This window comes from Colletotrichum scovillei, assembly GCF_011075155.1.
Source record: "Colletotrichum scovillei strain TJNH1 chromosome Unknown Contig00012, whole genome shotgun sequence".
Taxonomy (NCBI): Eukaryota; Fungi; Ascomycota; class Sordariomycetes; order Glomerellales; family Glomerellaceae; genus Colletotrichum; species Colletotrichum scovillei.
In genome coordinates, this window is record NW_023336270.1 from 100,854 (window position 1) to 118,827 (window position 17,974).

At 53.8% G+C, this 17,974-nt stretch overlaps 4 protein-coding genes across 4 annotated transcripts; 3 read left to right on the forward strand and 1 right to left on the reverse strand.

The window, feature by feature from the left end:
- Positions 1-77: 77 nt before the first annotated feature.
- On the reverse strand, positions 78-4,201 carry HER10_EVM0000817 (potassium/sodium efflux P-type ATPase). Its single transcript, XM_035470585.1, has 4 exons — positions 3,346-4,201; positions 3,025-3,290; positions 1,282-2,965; positions 78-1,228 (listed from the first exon to the last, which is right to left on the reverse strand). The coding sequence occupies exons 1-4, from the start codon at positions 3,598-3,600 to the stop codon at positions 173-175; spliced, it is 3,261 nt and encodes a 1,086-aa protein (XP_035326030.1). The 5' UTR covers positions 3,601-4,201; the 3' UTR covers positions 78-172.
- A 3,441-nt stretch (positions 4,202-7,642) lies between these two features.
- On the forward strand, positions 7,643-8,599 carry HER10_EVM0005929 (glycosyl hydrolase family 43; the record flags this gene model as incomplete). Its single annotated transcript, XM_035475531.1, has 1 exon — positions 7,643-8,599. The coding sequence occupies one exon, from the start codon at positions 7,643-7,645 to the stop codon at positions 8,597-8,599; it is 957 nt and encodes a 318-aa protein (XP_035326196.1).
- A 1,916-nt stretch (positions 8,600-10,515) lies between these two features.
- Positions 10,516-15,134, forward strand: HER10_EVM0006597 (ABC transporter; the record flags this gene model as incomplete). The annotated part of the gene is made up of 2 exons (XM_035476178.1): positions 10,516-12,828; positions 12,879-15,134. The coding sequence occupies exons 1-2, from the start codon at positions 11,038-11,040 to the stop codon at positions 15,132-15,134; spliced, it is 4,047 nt and encodes a 1,348-aa protein (XP_035326209.1). The 5' UTR covers positions 10,516-11,037.
- A 424-nt stretch (positions 15,135-15,558) lies between these two features.
- Positions 15,559-17,788, forward strand: HER10_EVM0000091 (peptidase family M20/M25/M40). The gene has a single exon (XM_035469886.1). The coding sequence runs from the start codon at positions 15,984-15,986 to the stop codon at positions 17,718-17,720; it is 1,737 nt and encodes a 578-aa protein (XP_035326008.1). The 5' UTR covers positions 15,559-15,983; the 3' UTR covers positions 17,721-17,788.
- The last annotated feature ends 186 nt before the right edge of the window (positions 17,789-17,974 follow it).

Sequence of the window (17,974 nt, forward strand, 5' to 3'; positions counted from 1 at the left end):
ACACACCTCCGAGAGAGACCCAGCCACTTTTTGTAAATGATTTTGATTCGTTACTATCATAGATGTTACCATGGTATCATCATCTACAACATGCGCACTAGTCTCGCTCACCCGCTCCAAAGCACGCACTCACTTGTCTTCATAAGCTGACAATCTGGTAATCATGTCTCGCTTACTTCTTCTCCAAGGCCGCCCTCTCCTTCTCCAGGTCAATGTCATCGTCGCCAATTTCGGTGTGGTGATCATCATCGCTGGAGCCGAGGTACTCCCCGAATACTCTCTGTTCAATGTCCATGTCTTTCCACGCGACACCAAGCTTCTTGCTGTTGCGGATCCTGAAGAAGACGCGTTTGCCCCATTTCCAGGATTCGACACCAGCGAAGAAAAGTCCTGCAGCAATGAACACAATTCCCCATTCCCACGTGATGCCCTTGTGCTTGAACACAACAGTATTGATGACGGGGATATACAGCAGGGGAAACAGGGTAACGAAGCCGATAATAATGGCCCAGAAGAGGAACCTGTTTCGCCAAACGTCAATCATCCACTGAGTGAAATATTTCTTGGATCCTGGTTGCATGCGGAAGAATGACCGACGCATATCAACCATCTCCCAGGCCAAGAACAAGGCAAACCATGTGAGGCAGGCAAAAGTGGTAGCACGGGCGCGGAAGACTGTGTCGCAAGAGTCATTGTATCTTTCGTTGCAGCTCTCTCCAAGATCGCCAGCCCCGAAACCGTAGACAACCAGCGAGAAGCTTGAAAGGCAGAGAGCGGTGATCCAGAGGCCGTAGAAGACCATGTCGACGAGGAACTCCATGGTGAAAATGCCCGTCTTGAGAGACTGAGGTGGGCGACGCATGATGTCTGGGACAGCACGCTCAAAGCCAAGTCCCATGTCGGGCATACCAGACGTGGCCATGATAATCCAGACGATTTCAACAGGAGCAAGCGGGAAGACCGACAGACCGCGAGCGTCCTTGAAAGTGAGACCAACCAGCAATGTTCCAGCTTGGGCAATGTTTTCAGCAAGGACGTGCAACACGAACTTTTGAATGTTGTCAAAGATACGACGGCCCTCTTCGATAGCGGCGACAATGGAGGCAAAGTTGTCGTCAGTCAGAACGATATCGGATGCATCCTTGGCCACATCTGAACCCGACTGACCCATAGCAATGCCAACATCGGCACGGCGGAGGGAAGGAGAGTCGTTGACGCCGTCACCGGTCTATAATAATAAGAAGACCATTACACAAATGGGGCGAAGGAATATCCACTTACCATGGCACAGAATTTCTTGCGGCGATGAAGAGCTTCAATCATTCGAACTTTGGTGCTTGGGGCGCATCTTGCAATGACGAGCGGGAGGACAGGGAGCTTGTCAACCTCGTCGTCACTCAATGCATCGAACGACGAAGCCGTCATGACCATGGCGTCTGAAACGTTCCTTGCGACGCGCTCCATGCGAGTGGGCAAGATGCCAACCTCAATGGCAATGGCCTTTGCGGTCTCGGGGTGGTCACCAGTGAGCATGTGGACCGAAATGCCGGCCTCGTGGCACTGTCGAACAGCAGGGGCGGATTCGGGACGCGGGGGATCGTAGAGTCCCACGAGACCGCGAAATACAAGGTCACATTCGACAGAAGAACGTTCAACCTCATCGCCCTTGCTGGGTGTGCCCTCATAAGGCTTGCTCGCAAGTGCGAGAACGCGCAACCCGAGTCCCGCCAAAGCCTCCATGTTGCGAAGGATCTCCTCACGGAACTCAGGCGTGATGTCTACCAGTACGCCATCATCTCTGGGAGCGTATTTTGTGCAGATCTGAATCACTCTCTCGACAGCACCCTTGGTGTAGGCGAAATACTCGTTCGTGGCGTTGTTCTTCATGATGACGGACATGCGCTTGACATCCGAGTCGAATGGAAGCTCGGCAATCTCGCTCCACTCGGGGCTGTCGCTGCCACTGACAAATTTGAGGCGATTCATGTCGAAACGGGAAGCAAAGACCTGGATGGCGATTTCGGTGGGATCGCCGCGGGCAAGCCATTGATCATCTTTCTTGTTGATGGTGGCGAGATTGGCCAGGGACGCCACGTAGAGGAACGCGGATAGGGCCGACTTGCTGTTTTGCAACAGCTGGCCGGTCTTCATGATAGTGCCACAAGCGTCACCTCCCTTTTTAAAGTTGAGGTGTCTAGGAGACCGCTCGTCGTAGCGAACATCACCAGTGGTGGGGTCCATCGGTGACGATGTGTTTTCGACGGTGTACGTTCCCATAGCAGGCAACCAAGCACCACGGGCTAGCATTTTGCCCTGCGTCAGGGTGCCGGTCTTGTCGGAGCAAATATCTGTAACTGCACCAAGAGCCTCGAGCGACTTGAGATTGCGCACAATGACATTGCGCTTCACCATGCGCTTGGTTCCGGCCGCCATAGTGATGGTAAGTACGACCACGAGACTGGCCGGAATCATGGACAGACCGGTCGCAACTGCGTAGATGATAACTTCCTGACTAGCCTCGAACTTGTTGGCGCCAAGAACAATAATGGCACAGACGATGGCGATGCCGAACAAGAGCATGGCGAGCTTGGAGAGTTTCTGTTGCAGAGGGGTGCCAACGTTGACACCAAGGAAACGACCAATGGCATCGGTCAAAGTCAAGGTATAAGCCTCGAGGTATCGATGAGGCTTTGCCTTGCCGTTGGGCTTGCGTTTGACCTCGCGGACCTTGGAATCCTTCTTACGAAGGGCAGACGCAATAGCTCCAATTTCGGTGTAAACGCCTGTTGCGAAGACAATGCCCTTGGCGCGACCCTTGGTGACATTGGACGAACTGTATGCGACGTTGAGACGGTCTCCGGGGCCGGTGTTATCGGGGAAAGTTGCGTCTTCGTTCTTTCGCACGGGGAGGGATTCGCCGGTCAACAGAGCCTCGTCGGTCTCGAAGTTGACCGCCTCGATCAGCCTGTAGCATCATCAGTTGCTCTGCTTGGTCTTGACGTTGCTGTTGATGGCATAGGATACCTGACATCTGCGGGGATCGTGTCTCCCGTCTTGATCTCAACGAGGTCACCAGGGACGATCTCGCCGGAGGGAACAACCATGGATTCACCGTCACGAACAATATTGGCGGTGGGGGAGCTGAGGGAACGGAGGGAATCCATTGTCTTCTCAGCGGAGTACTCCTGGAAGAAACCAACGATGACGTTGAGTAAGATGACAAAAGTAATGACACCGCCCTCGATGTATGAGCCAATGCCGAAACTAACGGCCATGGCAAGGATTAGAACCTAGGCACGGGTTAGCAAAGGGTGCATTTTGGGTGAAGGTGGGAAAGCAACTCACCATGGTCATGGCATTGGCAATCTGGGCGATGATGATCTTGATGGGCTGGACGCCCTCGGCTTCGCCAAGGTCATTGTGGCCGAACTCGTCGAGACGGGACTTTGCGTCTTGAGCAGAGAGACCATTAAGGGTGTTGGCGCGGAGCTCCTCAGCCAGCTGCTGGTATGACAAGGCATGGGCTGGGTGAGAGAGCGGTTTGTTGGATTGGCCCGAGACGTGATTCTCATCGGGCTTTGCGGCCTTTTGGTTCCCCATGCCAGGCAAAGGGGAACAGAGTGTGGGAGCTCAAAATAGGTGACGTGGGCGAGGGAGTAGAGTTGATGCCAGAGAGAGTTGAAGCCTTGGACGTGAAAGCGACAGAAAGACGAGGGGGTTGATGAAGATTTCTGAAATGGGTCGAATTGGACAAACCGGGCGAATTCAACAAGGACTGGTCAAAGTGGCAACACAGAGGCAGGTTGTCAATTGAGGTGTCATCGAATAGCTTGCAGCGTTTCTTGATAGTGGGAAAGAGACACCAAGAGGCAGCGGCGGGGAAGGGGGCATCGGTCTGCCTTTTGAGGGCCAGGAAGGAAGGTGAAAGGCAGCATCGCCAAGAACAAATGGAATCCATTGATTGCGGTAACGGCAAGAAACGTACCGGTACCGTGGCAGTTGAGGAACAACAAGGAAAGACTAGAGGGGGGACAGAGTAGGTAGGTACGCGGGCAGAACATGGATGTAAGGCAAGTACTCCATACTGGAAGGTACAGATGGTGACGGTGACAGGAATTGTATCTGCGAAGATTTTCTTACTGGTGCAGAAGTCGGCGAGTGTATCCATCCATCAAGCATTAGAACACGCTTGGCCATCTTGGCTGACCTTGGCGGAGGCGGGCCCTCGTGCTGTGTGCAGCATGGTCTGGGGATATACCGGATATTCGTGTTATGTTCTTTTTTTCCTTTCTTGTAGGGAAGGTCGCACGCATTCAGACATGGGAAAGTGCACGATTGAAACGATTACGTCAGATGCCAAGCCCGCTCGAATTTGTAGGGAAAGCACGGCGGGAACTTGGGGCCATTGCACATGTGCGGGGTGTCGAATGGGCAGGTACTGGTGACGGTGCAAAGGGAGGAAAGAAGAGAGACACGCCGGACAGGAGCGGAGGCGGGCGGGTGTGGGGAGGGGCAAGTGCGACCCCCGGGGGAAATCACGGAAAGCAACGACTGTGGGAGAGGGGTGGCCTTTCCCTCCGTGCTTCCTTTCTCCCCCGTCGTGGTTGGGGCGCAGCCGGCGATGACGGCGATGGCGCCGGTGGCGCGTCTTGGGAAACCCTCCAGGGCCTCCACGAGCCTGGGCAGCATCGGTCTACAGACTACTGCCTACCAGGCACCTCAGGCATCCGTACTACGTACGGATACTAACGGTTCTGGAAGCCTTCCATTCCATACAAGTGGTTCGCTTTGGAATCACAATACGGATAGACCAAGGTTCAAACGGCCTTCTCCCCGGTATACCACCGAGGTTGTGTCCGCGGCGGATATCCCACACTATCAACGTCCATCACCACACCCAGAATTCCTCCACAGCTCCACAGTCTGGGGCTCTTGGGAGTCTTGGCTGCCAGGACATGTGTGCCAGCCACCGATTCTAAGTGGACATTGCCGCGCAGCCAAGTTCGCTTCATCAATCCATCCAGCCATCTTCTTCCCCGTCGCACAGCATCGGCATGGACCCTCTTACCTCAGGTTCCTTACCTTACAGGCAACGTACAAACCATCATCACGGCACATCCGAGACAAAATCAAATCACCCTTATCGTAACATTGGGATAGCCAAGATGCTCCCAAGCCAACTCCGAGAGTTTCACAGACAGACCGCCCATTCTCCAGCAGCGAATAAGCCCGAGTCATTCCGACTTGACGACCCAACCAATACTCAATCCATCCTACCTTGCTTGGAGACCTAGTGCACCATGACCTTCACAGCCTCAGCGATGCACGCCATAAGACGACCATTTCTTCCACACAGTGGCATACAGTGGTTTCCAAGTAGGTATCAAGCTCGTGTGATCAACTTCCGCGTCCAGTGATGCCAGATTGATGCCCCCGCGCGTCCGGAGATGTGGGTCCCGTCTTCCACAGTCATTAGCACGGCCCCTCCATGCTCCGCTCCGGAGATATCATTGAAACCGAGGTGCATGCTGTTAGACTTGTCAATCAGTCGCTCAACCCCCACAAGTCTCGAGATACTCTCACGTGACGGCTCTCAAAGGGTAAGCCACGGGAAAACACAGATGCCAAGAGTGTCCTGGGTTCCTCGGCAAGTGGTCAATGTGCTAAACATAATGAAGCTGCTCGAATACCAAGGTGCAAACTCCCTTCGTCAGCATCTAGAGGATATCGCTATGCAAAGTCTTCCACAATCCGCTGTGAAGCCTTCCTTCTATGATGATTTTCGTGACGAAGTAATTCTGGCCATAGTGCTGCCCATACCGACAGCGTCGATAAGTAAGTGCTCCAAATTAGTTGGAAGACGGTGGAGGAGTTGAGGGATCGCGTCCATTAGCCAGATCCTGCAAGTCATTTTTCTGTTCGAGAAAATGCTTGGGTTAAAGAACATTCATTTTTCGGGAAAGTGAATAAATATGCATAATACGCATTAGAATACAAGCTTCTGTTTTCGGCAACTATATCAATGCGGGAGTGCGAATCACATCTCCACGGCCAGTAGAAGTCAACCTCACCCCACTCTCTTGATATATTTGTGTTTAGAGATTCGAATGACTCTCAAGATGATTGAGTTGGCAACGATAGAAACAATATTATGACATCGTCACCGAACCTGATATTTTTTGAAGTGACCTGGGAACGTGTAAGGTTCAGCTACAGCCTCTGGGAGGAGTACATGGACCTCATGCAGGTTTTTGAACAAGCCGGGAGTCTCGAAATTTGAATAAAAGGTGCGCGTCAAAAGTAAGACCCCGTGTTAAAACACCGCTATGACTTCTATATGAAATGGTGTGATATAAGCATAGCCTCAACAGTGCCGTGGTGGTTATATCACTGGAGATTTCTCTCTGTTCTGTTATTGGGCAGATGACTATTTCAAGGTTCTTTTGTCACGCTTTTGAATACTTCAAATAATACTCTATGTTGATGAAGTGGAGGGAATTTTTGATGAAACGTGGCAGCGTCGCCACTTTTGAATACCCGTGTCTTAAACAATCCCTTTCCTCCATTCTGATGAGATGATGTTGTTTTGCCTGAAAATGCAAGCATATGGCTCGTTGCGCCTTCATGTCGCTGCTTTCTTGGTGTAGCTCTAACACCCTGTTACCTATTCCCTACTCCTCACCCTTTCACATGGTAGATCCATTTTGATTTGTTCCACATTGTTAAAAGACTTAATTTTGAGGATTTGAATATATTGTCAACTAGATAAGCCAGGTGTTCGCCATGGAAAGGACGGGTCTAGTCGACTATGCCATTTGAGCGTGTGTCGCTCTGTTCAATTGCTTACACGAGCAGAGAGCCATGTTGCAATACCAGCATGTCCTCCAGTTAGCACGATACCGTGACATCCACGACTCCCTTTGCACGCGACCAGATCTGGCCTGATAAGACATGAGCTGCAACATACAGACCTGGATTAGGTCTTCAAATGACAAGTCATGCAGGGAGAGTTTCAAGTACACAAGCGCGTAAGAGCGGCAGACAATCGTGATTACATCACATCAATTCACGAGCATTTGTGTCGTTAATACTGTCTGTCTGGAACCATCAGCCACCGCCCCACGCGTTGGTTTTCTTCTTCTTGGGGTAAGACCCTCAATTACACCAAGAACAATCACGGGACCAAACTCTCCGCGGGGGTTGGAGATTAATCCGTGGTGCGCTTGGAGTCCAAAGGATGGGGCTCCTTGGCAACGTGAGAACACACGGAAAATAAGAAGTTGACTAAATCCACGTATCTGACCAACTACCGGCAGACACCCATGCTCCAGTGTATAACAGGACCAATGGGAAATTTTCCAAGTAGTTTGCACCTATCAAAACTCCGTCTGCCGGACCCGGGATTCGAGGTCACATGCCTAGGTAGGCGGAGAGACAGCCCAGATAACCAAGATGACCTCTTTCGCGCTCTTCGAATTGGAGAATAAATAGGGCCCAGCTGCGACTGTAACTCGTCTCTGTTGGGATTGTCAACCTGCGGAGTCGGCGTCTATTACCTTTGAGATTTGTCTTGGCAACCGGTGTTTCGCCTCTCAAGCAACTGTACTAGCTGAGACCCTCAACAAGAGCTTCACGATTCACAATGGCGCCAACATGGAAGGGTCTGCTCGGCGGGCTCCTCACCGTCCTATTAGCTATCCCGAACGTCTCCGCAGCGTACCCGAATCCCGGTGCCGTCTCCGGTAGCGTCAACGTCCATGACCCGTCCGTCCTCAAGACGTCAAGCGGCACATACCTGATGGCTCACACGGGAACAAACATTGCCTTGAAGACGTCCACCGACCGCACCGTCTGGCGTGACGCCGGCGCCGCCTTCCCCAACGGCGCCTCGTGGACAACCGCCTACACGGGCGGAGACACCAACCTCTGGGCCCCAGACATCTCCTACCGCAACGGACAGTACTACATGTACTACTCAGCGTCCACTTTCGGTTCCCAAAAGTCCGCCATCTTCCTCGCCACGAGCTCCACCGGCGCCTCCGGCTCGTGGACGAACCAGGGCCTCGTCATTGAATCCTCAAGCTCCGTTGACTACAACGCCATCGACCCCAATCTCATCGTCGACGCTAGCGGCAACTGGTGGCTATCGTTTGGCTCCTTCTGGACGGGCATCAAGATGATCTCCATCAACCCCAGCACCGGCAAGCGCTCCGGCACGAACCTCGTCTCTCTCGCTCGCCGCACCGTCAACGATGGCGCAATCGAGGCGCCGTTCATCACGCGCCGCGGGAGTTACTACTACCTCTGGGTGTCGTTCGACTTCTGCTGCAAGGGCGCCTCGAGCACGTACCGTACCATGGTCGGCCGGTCTACCAGCGTGACGGGCCCGTTTACTGATCGTAACGGAGTGAGCATGTTGAACGGTGGCGGTACTGAGGTGATGGCTACTCATGGCTCCATCTATGGACCTGGTCACCCATCTGTTTTTACAGACGCGGATGCTGATGTGTTTGTGTACCATTACTATAACAGCGCCAATGCTGCTCTGTTGGGTATCAACCTTATTCGGTGGGAGTCGGACTGGCCAGTTATCTACTGATCGAGGCTACCTTTCTGCAGTCTAGGTTCCTCTCAATGACGAACTCTTGTTGTCAAATTTGTACAGTTACTACTTCATGTGCCCTCTGGTGTCTTCATGTTTTCTCGGAGTGATGTCTGAATAATCCAAGTTTCCTACACTGCTTCAGATAGCGCCGACTCGCACTTCTTCGTTGAACTAATCTTTGAAGAGCCCCTGTGAACTTAGCCTCTGAGTAATTTGGTGACTCATAGACAGCCCAGCAGTACGCGAGGTCAATAAAGGTGGCGAAAAGCATAAATCAACTCGCATAATAACAGTGGTAGCAAACCATATATCAATGACATCAGTTTAATAATAAGTCCGTTTGATCTAGAACTGTGGAAGTGTTGACCGCATGCAAATGCTCAACACAGTTGCCTGATCTTCTTAACACTAATGCACGTACTTCATTATTGAAAGCTCAGAAGGAGAGCCCGCCCTTAAGAGACGAATGACCACGAGTGATGAACACCATTGTATACACTTCTAGCACCTCTGCACTGCTCGATCAGCTTGCTTAAACATACCACTCATATACTCTAAAGGTCTAGTTTGAGCGGAAACTGACTTTCAAAGTTCAATCTCATCTTTCAACATCCAGCAACAAACTTTGGTCGTCGGATATGGGTGGAAGGTTGCGTCTCTTACAACACCACAGCGTCGAACTCACAGATAATCGTGATAAAAATCATGTCTATTGCCTCAAAATTCACAAATCACCTACGGTAGCGTTGTCAAGCAGCCGGGCGAGCTACGTAGTAAGGTTCGGGAACTAATCGGGACTGTGATTTGCCGCCTTTAAGGCTGACAAGCATGTGACATCGTGCCCCCTTAAGGTCACCCCTTATGGTGACCCCCATGTTCCCAAAATGACACTTAACTTACTTCGAGATGAGAATACAATTTCATGAGAGCGATTCCACGTTGACATCCAATGATTTGACACCACAATTGTCATTGCTGGTGCCATTTTCGCACTTCTCTGGAGTTGATGTCGCTCGAGCAGACAATTTGCCATGCCGTTTGAGTTATCTGGATGCAGGGCGTAAGCATCAACAACAGGGGTTGGTATTATGTGAGATTAAGAGCTGAGAAGTGAAGAGGCACAGAGGGCCTGCTACGACTCTACGAGGTGATGTGTATGGAGTACCGGTATTGGAACCATCCGTGCGGATACTCTTACTCGCCTCGCCCATCATCCATGCTAGCGCCATTGCTTTCCGCTTCCACCATCAAATGTCGCTAAACGCTAGATTACGAGTGCTACTAACCAATAACCGAATTTTCTTGCTCCAGCTCAACAGGTCCTGTTGCTCGTTCCTGCGCCCACTTGGCGCATCCAGGCGATTGGCAAGTCAATACGAAGGACCTGTAACAAGTTGCTTGAAAGCCTGGCAACGGCCAATATCTCATACCATGCCAACAAGCATTGATATAGGTATGGGGCGATCAGAGCCAGAACCGACCTCGTTTAATTCGACAACCTCAAGTTACTCTTCCTAGTCGAGGATGTATGTACCCTTCGCATCACAGCTCCCAGACTATCACACTCATTCATTTCGCAAACAACTTTCAAATCTTCCAAGCCTTCAAAGAACCAGTACGAAATTAGGGGAGAACCAATATGTGCTTGCGTATCCGTACAAAAAGTTTTTGTACACAATTGTCAGTCTGAACCCTCGGGGACAGGTGGGGGAGGGAAATGTGGGAGGGTTGTGGGGGATGTTTAGTGAAAACGTGCAGCTGCAACAACACACATCCTAGGCTCGCTTGCGTGAGTATCCGCCCTCGTTTCGCCGGCCAAGGTCGCTTAGCCAGAATGTCAAAGAGAGAACGCTTAAGCTACGCTACGAAGGGGTGGGCATGGTCATGGCCGCATGGGTGTTGTCCTGCACGCGCGATCCTTGGACCCCTCGGCTTGAGGTCGCATGCCACTCATGCGGATGCATGCACTTGACCCAACGTCTACTGAACCGCTCGTCTAAGAAAAAGTCCATGTCATCCTCTCAGTTCCCTTCGTGGCGTCTGTCATCTTCACCCATCCGATGGCGTTTCTTCTTCGTTTGGCTTTTGTCTTGTTCGACTTCCCGCCCGAGACCGTTTCTCTCTACTCCGTACGCCTCGCGGCTTGATATCTAGATCCCGCTGGTCAATCTAGTCCCTCTCGTATCCACCCCATCGATATTTGGAGGAAATACGTTGGAGCGTCTCTGCACGGCTCACCGCTGTCGACTTGGTTGCATCTTCAAGAGAGAGACTCTAGCAAGGCCCAAGAGATCTATCATCGACTTGTCGCAGTGAAACAAATCTGATCAGAAGCGGTCGTCCGCTTTCGCAGCCAGTGCCAACCGGCATGCGCTCGCAGTGGCCATAATCTTGTCATCATTTGTCTCGCCGCGGTTGAATCGCCCACAACCATGTCTTCGACAACGAATCCGACCTCAAACGACGACGGAGCAATCAGGCTCGAGATGGACAAGTTCGACCGCCAAAGCTCCATCGAGAAATCGGCTCCTCCACATGCCCCAGAGCAACCTGACGCGGCGCGCTTCTCGCTCTCTGGCGCCGGTCATATCTCCCTCGACGACGTCGAAGCAGTTGATGTCCAGATACGCGATTTAGCTGTCACCGTCGACACTTCGCCTTCGTGGTGGGACCCTGCAACCTACCCCGAGCTGGCAAAGTCAAAATTCAACCCTGAACCAAGCTCCAAAAATCTGATTTACCACGTTAACGCTTCCCTGCAACCGGGCACACTGACAGCCATCATTGGCGGTAGCGGTTCCGGTAAGACAACGCTACTGAATACGCTATCGGAGCGCATGATCAGTGCGCGACTCGCCCAAAGTGGCCATATTACCTTCAACGGCAATGAGGGCATTCACAATGCGCGGCACGCCTATGTCATGCAGCAGGATATTCTCCTGCCCTCGCTGACTGTGCGCGAGACGCTGCAGTACTCCGCCGACCTGAGGTTGCCGCCTCCGACAACTGCCGAAGAGCGCGCTCGCATCGTGGAGGAGGTCATTCTAGAACTCGGTCTCAAAGAATGTTCCAACACAAGGATAGGAGATAGACAGCACCGGGGATGCTCTGGAGGTGAGAAGCGGAGAGTCAGCATTGGGGTTCAATTGCTAGCCAATCCGTCGGTTCTCTTTCTCGATGAACCGACCACTGGCTTAGATGCGACGAGTGCCTTTCAACTGATGCGCACGCTCAAGAAGCTGGCCACCAAGGGGCGAAACATTATCACCACCATCCACCAACCTCGGTCGGAAATATGGGATCTCTTCGACAACCTCATCATTCTTACCAAGGGAAGTCCGGTTTTCTCGGGCCCTGCAAAGAACTGCGTGCCATTCTTCGAGGGTCTGGGTTTCAAGCTGCCCCCTTTTGTGAACCCTGCGGAATTCGTCATCGACATCGCTGCCATAGACAATCGCACGCCCGAACTAGAACAGGACACAACGGAACGGGTCAATCAGCTGAAGCAAGCATGGATTCACGAAAGCGAAAAGATTTTTGCGCCAACAGACAAGGCGATTGAGAGCACATCGACTGGGAAAAGTCCGACCTCCAAGACCAACAAACACGCATCGTACACCAGACAACTACGAGTCCTGACCAACAGAACGTTCAAGGTCACGTACCGCGACCCAATGGGAATGCTGGCATCAACGACGGAAGCGATCCTCATGGCCCTCGTAACGGGCTACATTTTCTACAACCTACCAAGAGACCTCTCGGGTATCCGCTCTCGTCAAGGCGCGCTTTATACTGCGGCAGGCCTTCAGGGATACCTGACTCTCATGTTCGAGGTCTACCGACTCACCGTCGATATCCCAACCTACGATCGCGAGCATAGCGAGTCGTGCGTCGATGCGATCCCGTTTCTCTTCTCTCGTCGCTTGGCGCGACTGTTTACGGAAGATCTGCCCGTGCCGTTCCTGTTCTCCATCATCTTCTACTTCATGGGCGGCTTTGAACGAGATGCCAGCCAGTTCTTCATCTTCTTCGCCATCACAGTGCTGAATCACTATATTGCTGTGACGTGCGCAATCACATGTGTCACGGCGTCGAGAAACTTCCCTGGTGCAAGTCTGATTGCCAACATGGTGTTTACCCTGCAGAGCATGGCTTGTGGCATGTTCATTCAGGCGAACTCGATCCCAGTGTATGTGCGGTGGCTCAAATGGATCACGTACTCGGTAAGTTCAAACAACAGAGCTTCCGGCATGGCCTTGCTAACGTTATCCAGTTCTACACTTTTGGCGCCTATTGTGGTAACGAGTTTGAGGGTTCCTTTTACGACTGCCCGGTTGATGGCGGGGCCTCGAACCCAGAATGCGTGCAGTACACTGGCCGATTCGTAATGGAGTCTCTCGGGTTTCCGCAGAATTGGATATGGAGGCCGATTGTCGTGCTTGTTGCGTTTATCGTCTTCTTCTGCATCTTATCCGCCATCGGACTCCAGTACATTAAGCAAGAGATGACTATTGCTCGTGCTAGAGTCTCAGACACTGATTTATCAGCCGGCAAGGAGAAGATGAAGACGCATTCCATCTCCGAGATTCGCACCATTGACGTAGGGCTGGATGACTTTGCTCTAGCCTTGGACAAGAGGGCAGCTTCGGGCAAGACGCTTCCAACCAAGACGATCCTTAATCCTGTCAGCACAACATTCGAGGCAGGGAAGCTCAACGTCATCATGGGCCCCTCGGGAAGCGGTAAGACGTCCCTTCTCAATGCCATGTCTTTGCGACTTCCGAGCAGCCTCAGCACGCGCTATAGGCTGTCGGGAAAGCTCACCTTCAACAACGCACAACCGTCCAACTCGGTCATTCGATCGGTGTGTTCGTACGTCTGCCAGGATGACGACGCTCTCCTGCCGTCCCTCACAGTACGAGAGACGCTCCAGTTCTCGGCGGGGCTACGTCTTCCAGCCCACATGAGCAGCGACGAGAAATCCAAGCGTGCAGAGGAAGTCTTGCTGAAGATGGGTCTCAAGGACTGCGCGGACAACCTCGTGGGTAACGAGCTCGTCAAGGGCATCTCTGGAGGCGAAAAGCGACGAGTCACCATTGCCGTACAGCTACTCAGCGACCCGCTCGTGCTACTACTGGATGAGCCGACAAGCGGGCTGGACGCCTTCACGGCAAGCTCCATCATGGAGGTCCTGCAGGGTCTCGCCAACGAAGGCCGGACGCTGATCCTGACGATTCATCAGGCGCGATCTGATTTGTTCAAGCACTTTGGAAACGTCTTGCTGCTTGCCCGTGGAGGGTCGCCCGCGTATGCCGGATCGGCGACGGAGATGCTACCCTATTTTCAGCGTCAGGGGTTCAACTGTCCTGCTCACACTAACCCGGCCGACTTTGCGCTTGATCTCGTCACGATCAATCTACAACAAGAAACAAGAGAGGCCGAGAGCAGGGAAAAGGTTGAGGCTCTGATCGGCGCCTGGCAGAGACATGCAAAGATGCCTGCAGTCAAGACGACGGGTGAGCTGCCCAGCATCAACGAGAGCCAAGAACATGAAGCAATCACCCGCTCATCAACTGGGCCGGCCAACGTTGGACACCCTCGAAAAGCCTTGGCCTTCAACAAGGCAAACCTCGCGACCCCAGCCGAGCTAGGCGCTCTCGTCCGCAAACGTGCCTCTTTCTTCGTCGCCTTCCCCCTCCTCGTCCACCGCGGCCTCATTAACTTCCGCCGCCAACCGCCGCTCCTCCTCGCACGCATCATGCAGGTCGTGGGCCTAGGCATCGTCCTCGCCCTCTTCTTCGCGCCGCTCAAGAACGACTATTACTCTGTGCAGAACCGCATGGGCTTCGTGCAGGAAATTGGCGCCTTTTACTTTGTGGGTATGCTGCAAAACGTCGCCGTCTACCCCGCCGAGCGCGACGTGTTTTACCGCGAGGACGACGACGGGGTGTACAGCGTTGAGGCCTTCTTAGCGGCGTACTCTGTGCTCGAGTTCCCCTTTGAGATTATCAGCTGCCTCATCTTTGGCGTGCTCGCGGATTTGGCGGTAGGGTTCCCGCGAACGGTGACAATGTACTTCGTCTGCGTATTTTCGTGCTTTGGCATCGTTTCGTGCGGTGAGTCGGTGGGCATCATGTTCAACACGCTCTTCAACCACACGGGGTTCGCCGTGAACCTCACGTCGGTGATCTTGTCTGTTGCCAACACAATGGCGGGTGTTCTCTCCATCGATATGCCGGAGCTGTTCAAGATCTTCAACTACCTCTCGCCCATCAGGTACGGGACGCGGGCTCTGGCGCCATACAGCCTTAGGTCGGTTACGTTCACGTGCGAGGACGGGCAGAGGCTGCCGGATGGACGGTGTCCGGTGGAAACCGGCGAGGACGTGCTCGAATTATACAAGTTCAACGTGGATCCGAACGTCAATATTGCGGCATTGGCTGGGTGTGTGATTGTGTATCGGCTCGTCGCGTGGGCTCTATTAAGAGCTGCGCGGACGCGAATGGAGGGGCGTAAGAAGGAGAAATGAGCGACTTGCATAGATACCACTAGTCTTTACGTCTATAATGATTGATTTGCTGAAGAATCTCAGCTTCGGCTTGGTGATGCCGTCGCTGTATCCTTATCCGTGATGCCGTACAGTTTGGTGAGGTTTAACTCAACGGTCGAGTCCCACATAACATCCCAATTCAAATTGATAAAGCTCCGATACAGGGGGCCGCAACGAATGGAAGCTATCCTGGATTCAGCCAAAGAGCCGAGCAGAGCTTGACCTCCAGCTTTATCAAATAGCCGAGGAGAAGCTGCAAGGAAGGCGATCCCACTGCCCGGTCAGCAACATCCCGGCCCGGTGGGTGTGTGAAGCCAGCCGATTGAAGCCGATGAGGTCCCAATCCGGAAGCTGCGCAACGCTTTTGAGCCCCGCATGAGGAGTTGAAGATTCGATGACTTGGAGATGGGCGGGCTGGAATTCCCGATATCGTTATCAACCTGAGGTGAGGTATCCGCACCGTCATGCCATCCATCGCCAGATGCGATAACGGCGCCGAAGGATCGGAGCTTTAGAGGCATTTCGGATGAAACGGCGGGGAAATCGGGGGGAGACCATTGATTGACACGCCGTGCACTCATTCGTCTCATTTGTCATACTCATGGGTTAGCACACCACCGATGGACCCCGTCGCGTCTTCTTCCATGACTTCACCTCTTCATTCTCAACCTCACTCTCTCATCTTGACTCTCAACTCTCACTCACTCACATCAACTCCTAACACCCCGCGCGACCAAAGCTCTGCACACAAGTGAGCAGCAAATAGGATTGGCACATCACACAGCGTTGTCTCAATTGAGTGTTCACACATTCCCGTTGAGAGTCGCCATGTCGGAGAAGCTCCCCTTCGCACACCCGGCGCCCGAGCTCACAGCTCCGGAGCCACGCCGCCGCCGGACCGCGTGGTGGTCCCTCATCCCCGCCGCCCTCCTCCTCGCCTACCTGCACAAGCCGTCCGCCTCGGCCATCCCGTTCCTCGGCCACGGTCATCACCGCGGCGCTTCCCCCGCCGCCAACGCCTGCCGCCAGGTCGACCCCCTCTTCCCGACCCAGAACTCGTCTGGCCTCACCCAGCTGGACTCATACCTCGACAGCCCCAAGTTCCGCAACGAGACGGTCGCCCGTCTCTCGGGTGCCGTCCAGATCCCCACCGAGTCCTTTGACAACTACGGCCCCGTCGGCGCCGACGACCGCTGGGATAAGCTTCTCCCCTTCTCCGCCTACCTCGCAAAGACCTTCCCCAAGGTCCACGACACCCTCCGCCTCGAGCGCGTCAACACCCACGGCCTGCTCTACACGTGGAAGGGCTCCGATGACAGCCTTAAGCCCACCGTCCTCATGGCCCACCAGGACACCGTCCCCGTGGCGCCCACCACCATCGACAGCTGGACGCACCCGCCCTGGAGCGGTGCCTACGACGGGACCTACGTCTGGGGCCGCGGCGCCATGGACTGCAAGAACTCCCTCATCGGCATCCTCGAGTCCGTCGAGCTACTGATCGACGCCGGCTTCTCCCCCAAACGAACCGTCGTCCTGTCCTTTGGCTTCGACGAGGAGGTCTCCGGAGAGCGCGGCGCGGGACACCTCGCACCGTTCCTGCTAGAACGCTACGGCAAGGATGGCGCCGCCATCATCGTCGATGAAGGATCCGGTTTCGACTCTCAATGGGGCCAGACCTTTGCCATCCCCGGCACGGCCGAGAAGGGCTACATCGATGTCGAGGTCATCGTCCGCACCCCCGGCGGCCACAGCTCCATTCCGCCCGAGCACACCGGCATCGGCATCCTCTCCGAGCTCATCACGCACATCGAGGCGAACCTCTACGCCCCCGAGCTCATCTCCGGAAACCCATACCTCGAGAAGCTCCAGTGCGGCGCCTCGTACGCGCCAGACTTCCCCGACAACCTGCGCAGACTCCTCCCCGCCGACACCAGCAAGCAGATGTGCAAGAAGAAGACGGACCGCCTGGCAAAGGAGGCCGCCAAGGCTGGCCCGCAGGTCAAGTACCTTTTCACCACCTCCGTGGCGACCGACATCATCGAAGGCGGCGTCAAGATCAACGCCCTTCCGGAGCGCGTCCGCGCCGTCGTCAACCACCGCGTCAACGTCGGCGACAAGACGTCTAGCGTGCAGGAGAAGCTCGCGGCCATCGTCCGCCCCGTCGCGGAGAAGTACAACCTCACCCTTCACGCTTTCGACGACGAGGCCGAGACGCCGTCGAGCATCACGCTCAAGGGCAACGATAAAGTGCTCGAGCCCGCGCCCGTGACACCGACGTCGGTGGAGGGCGTGACGCCGTACGGAATTCTGTCGGGCACCACGCGCGCCCTGTACGGCGAGGAGATTGTTGTTTCGCCGGGTATCATGACGGGTAACACGGATACCCGGTACTACTGGGATCTCACCCAGCACATCTTCCGCTTCCTTCCCGGATATGATCCTGAGAGCGATGAGTGGGCTGGTGTTCATACCGTTGATGAGAAGACGAGCGTCAAGGGCCACGTTAACCTCGTCAAGTGGTACACCATCTTTTTGAGAAACATTGACGAGGCCGAGTTTGCTTGAGCTTTGTTGTACGGACAGGAGGAGTGACAAAGGTGAATCTGGCAGGTGATTCGTAGTCAATAGGCACAAGAATTGTAGGTGTTGAAAGATGTATAAAGAATATGAAATTGTCAGAAACATCACGGTATGCCTCATGTGCTAGACTAATAGCATTTCCTTCTCCGCGACAGAGTGAATCACCGATTATGAATAGATTACCGTAGGCCCGTTGCGTATTCGGGAGAAGGTGCGATCGATGGGGCGGTGGGAAGCCC

Excerpts from the sequence above, each read along its gene's own strand:
- HER10_EVM0000817 (XM_035470585.1), bottom strand. The coding sequence starts at position 3,600 with ATGGGGAACCAAAAGGCCGCAAAGCCCGATGAGAATCACGTCTCGGGC. Across the intron at positions 3,291-3,345 it reads TTGCCAATGCCATGACCATG|GTTCTAATCCTTGCCATGGC; the intron begins GTGAGTTGCTTT and ends ACCCGTGCCTAG. Across the intron at positions 2,966-3,024 it reads ACGATCCCCGCAGATGTCAG|GCTGATCGAGGCGGTCAACT; the intron begins GTATCCTATGCC and ends ATGATGCTACAG.
- HER10_EVM0000091 (XM_035469886.1), top strand. The coding sequence starts at position 15,984 with ATGTCGGAGAAGCTCCCCTTCGCACACCCGGCGCCCGAGCTCACAGCT.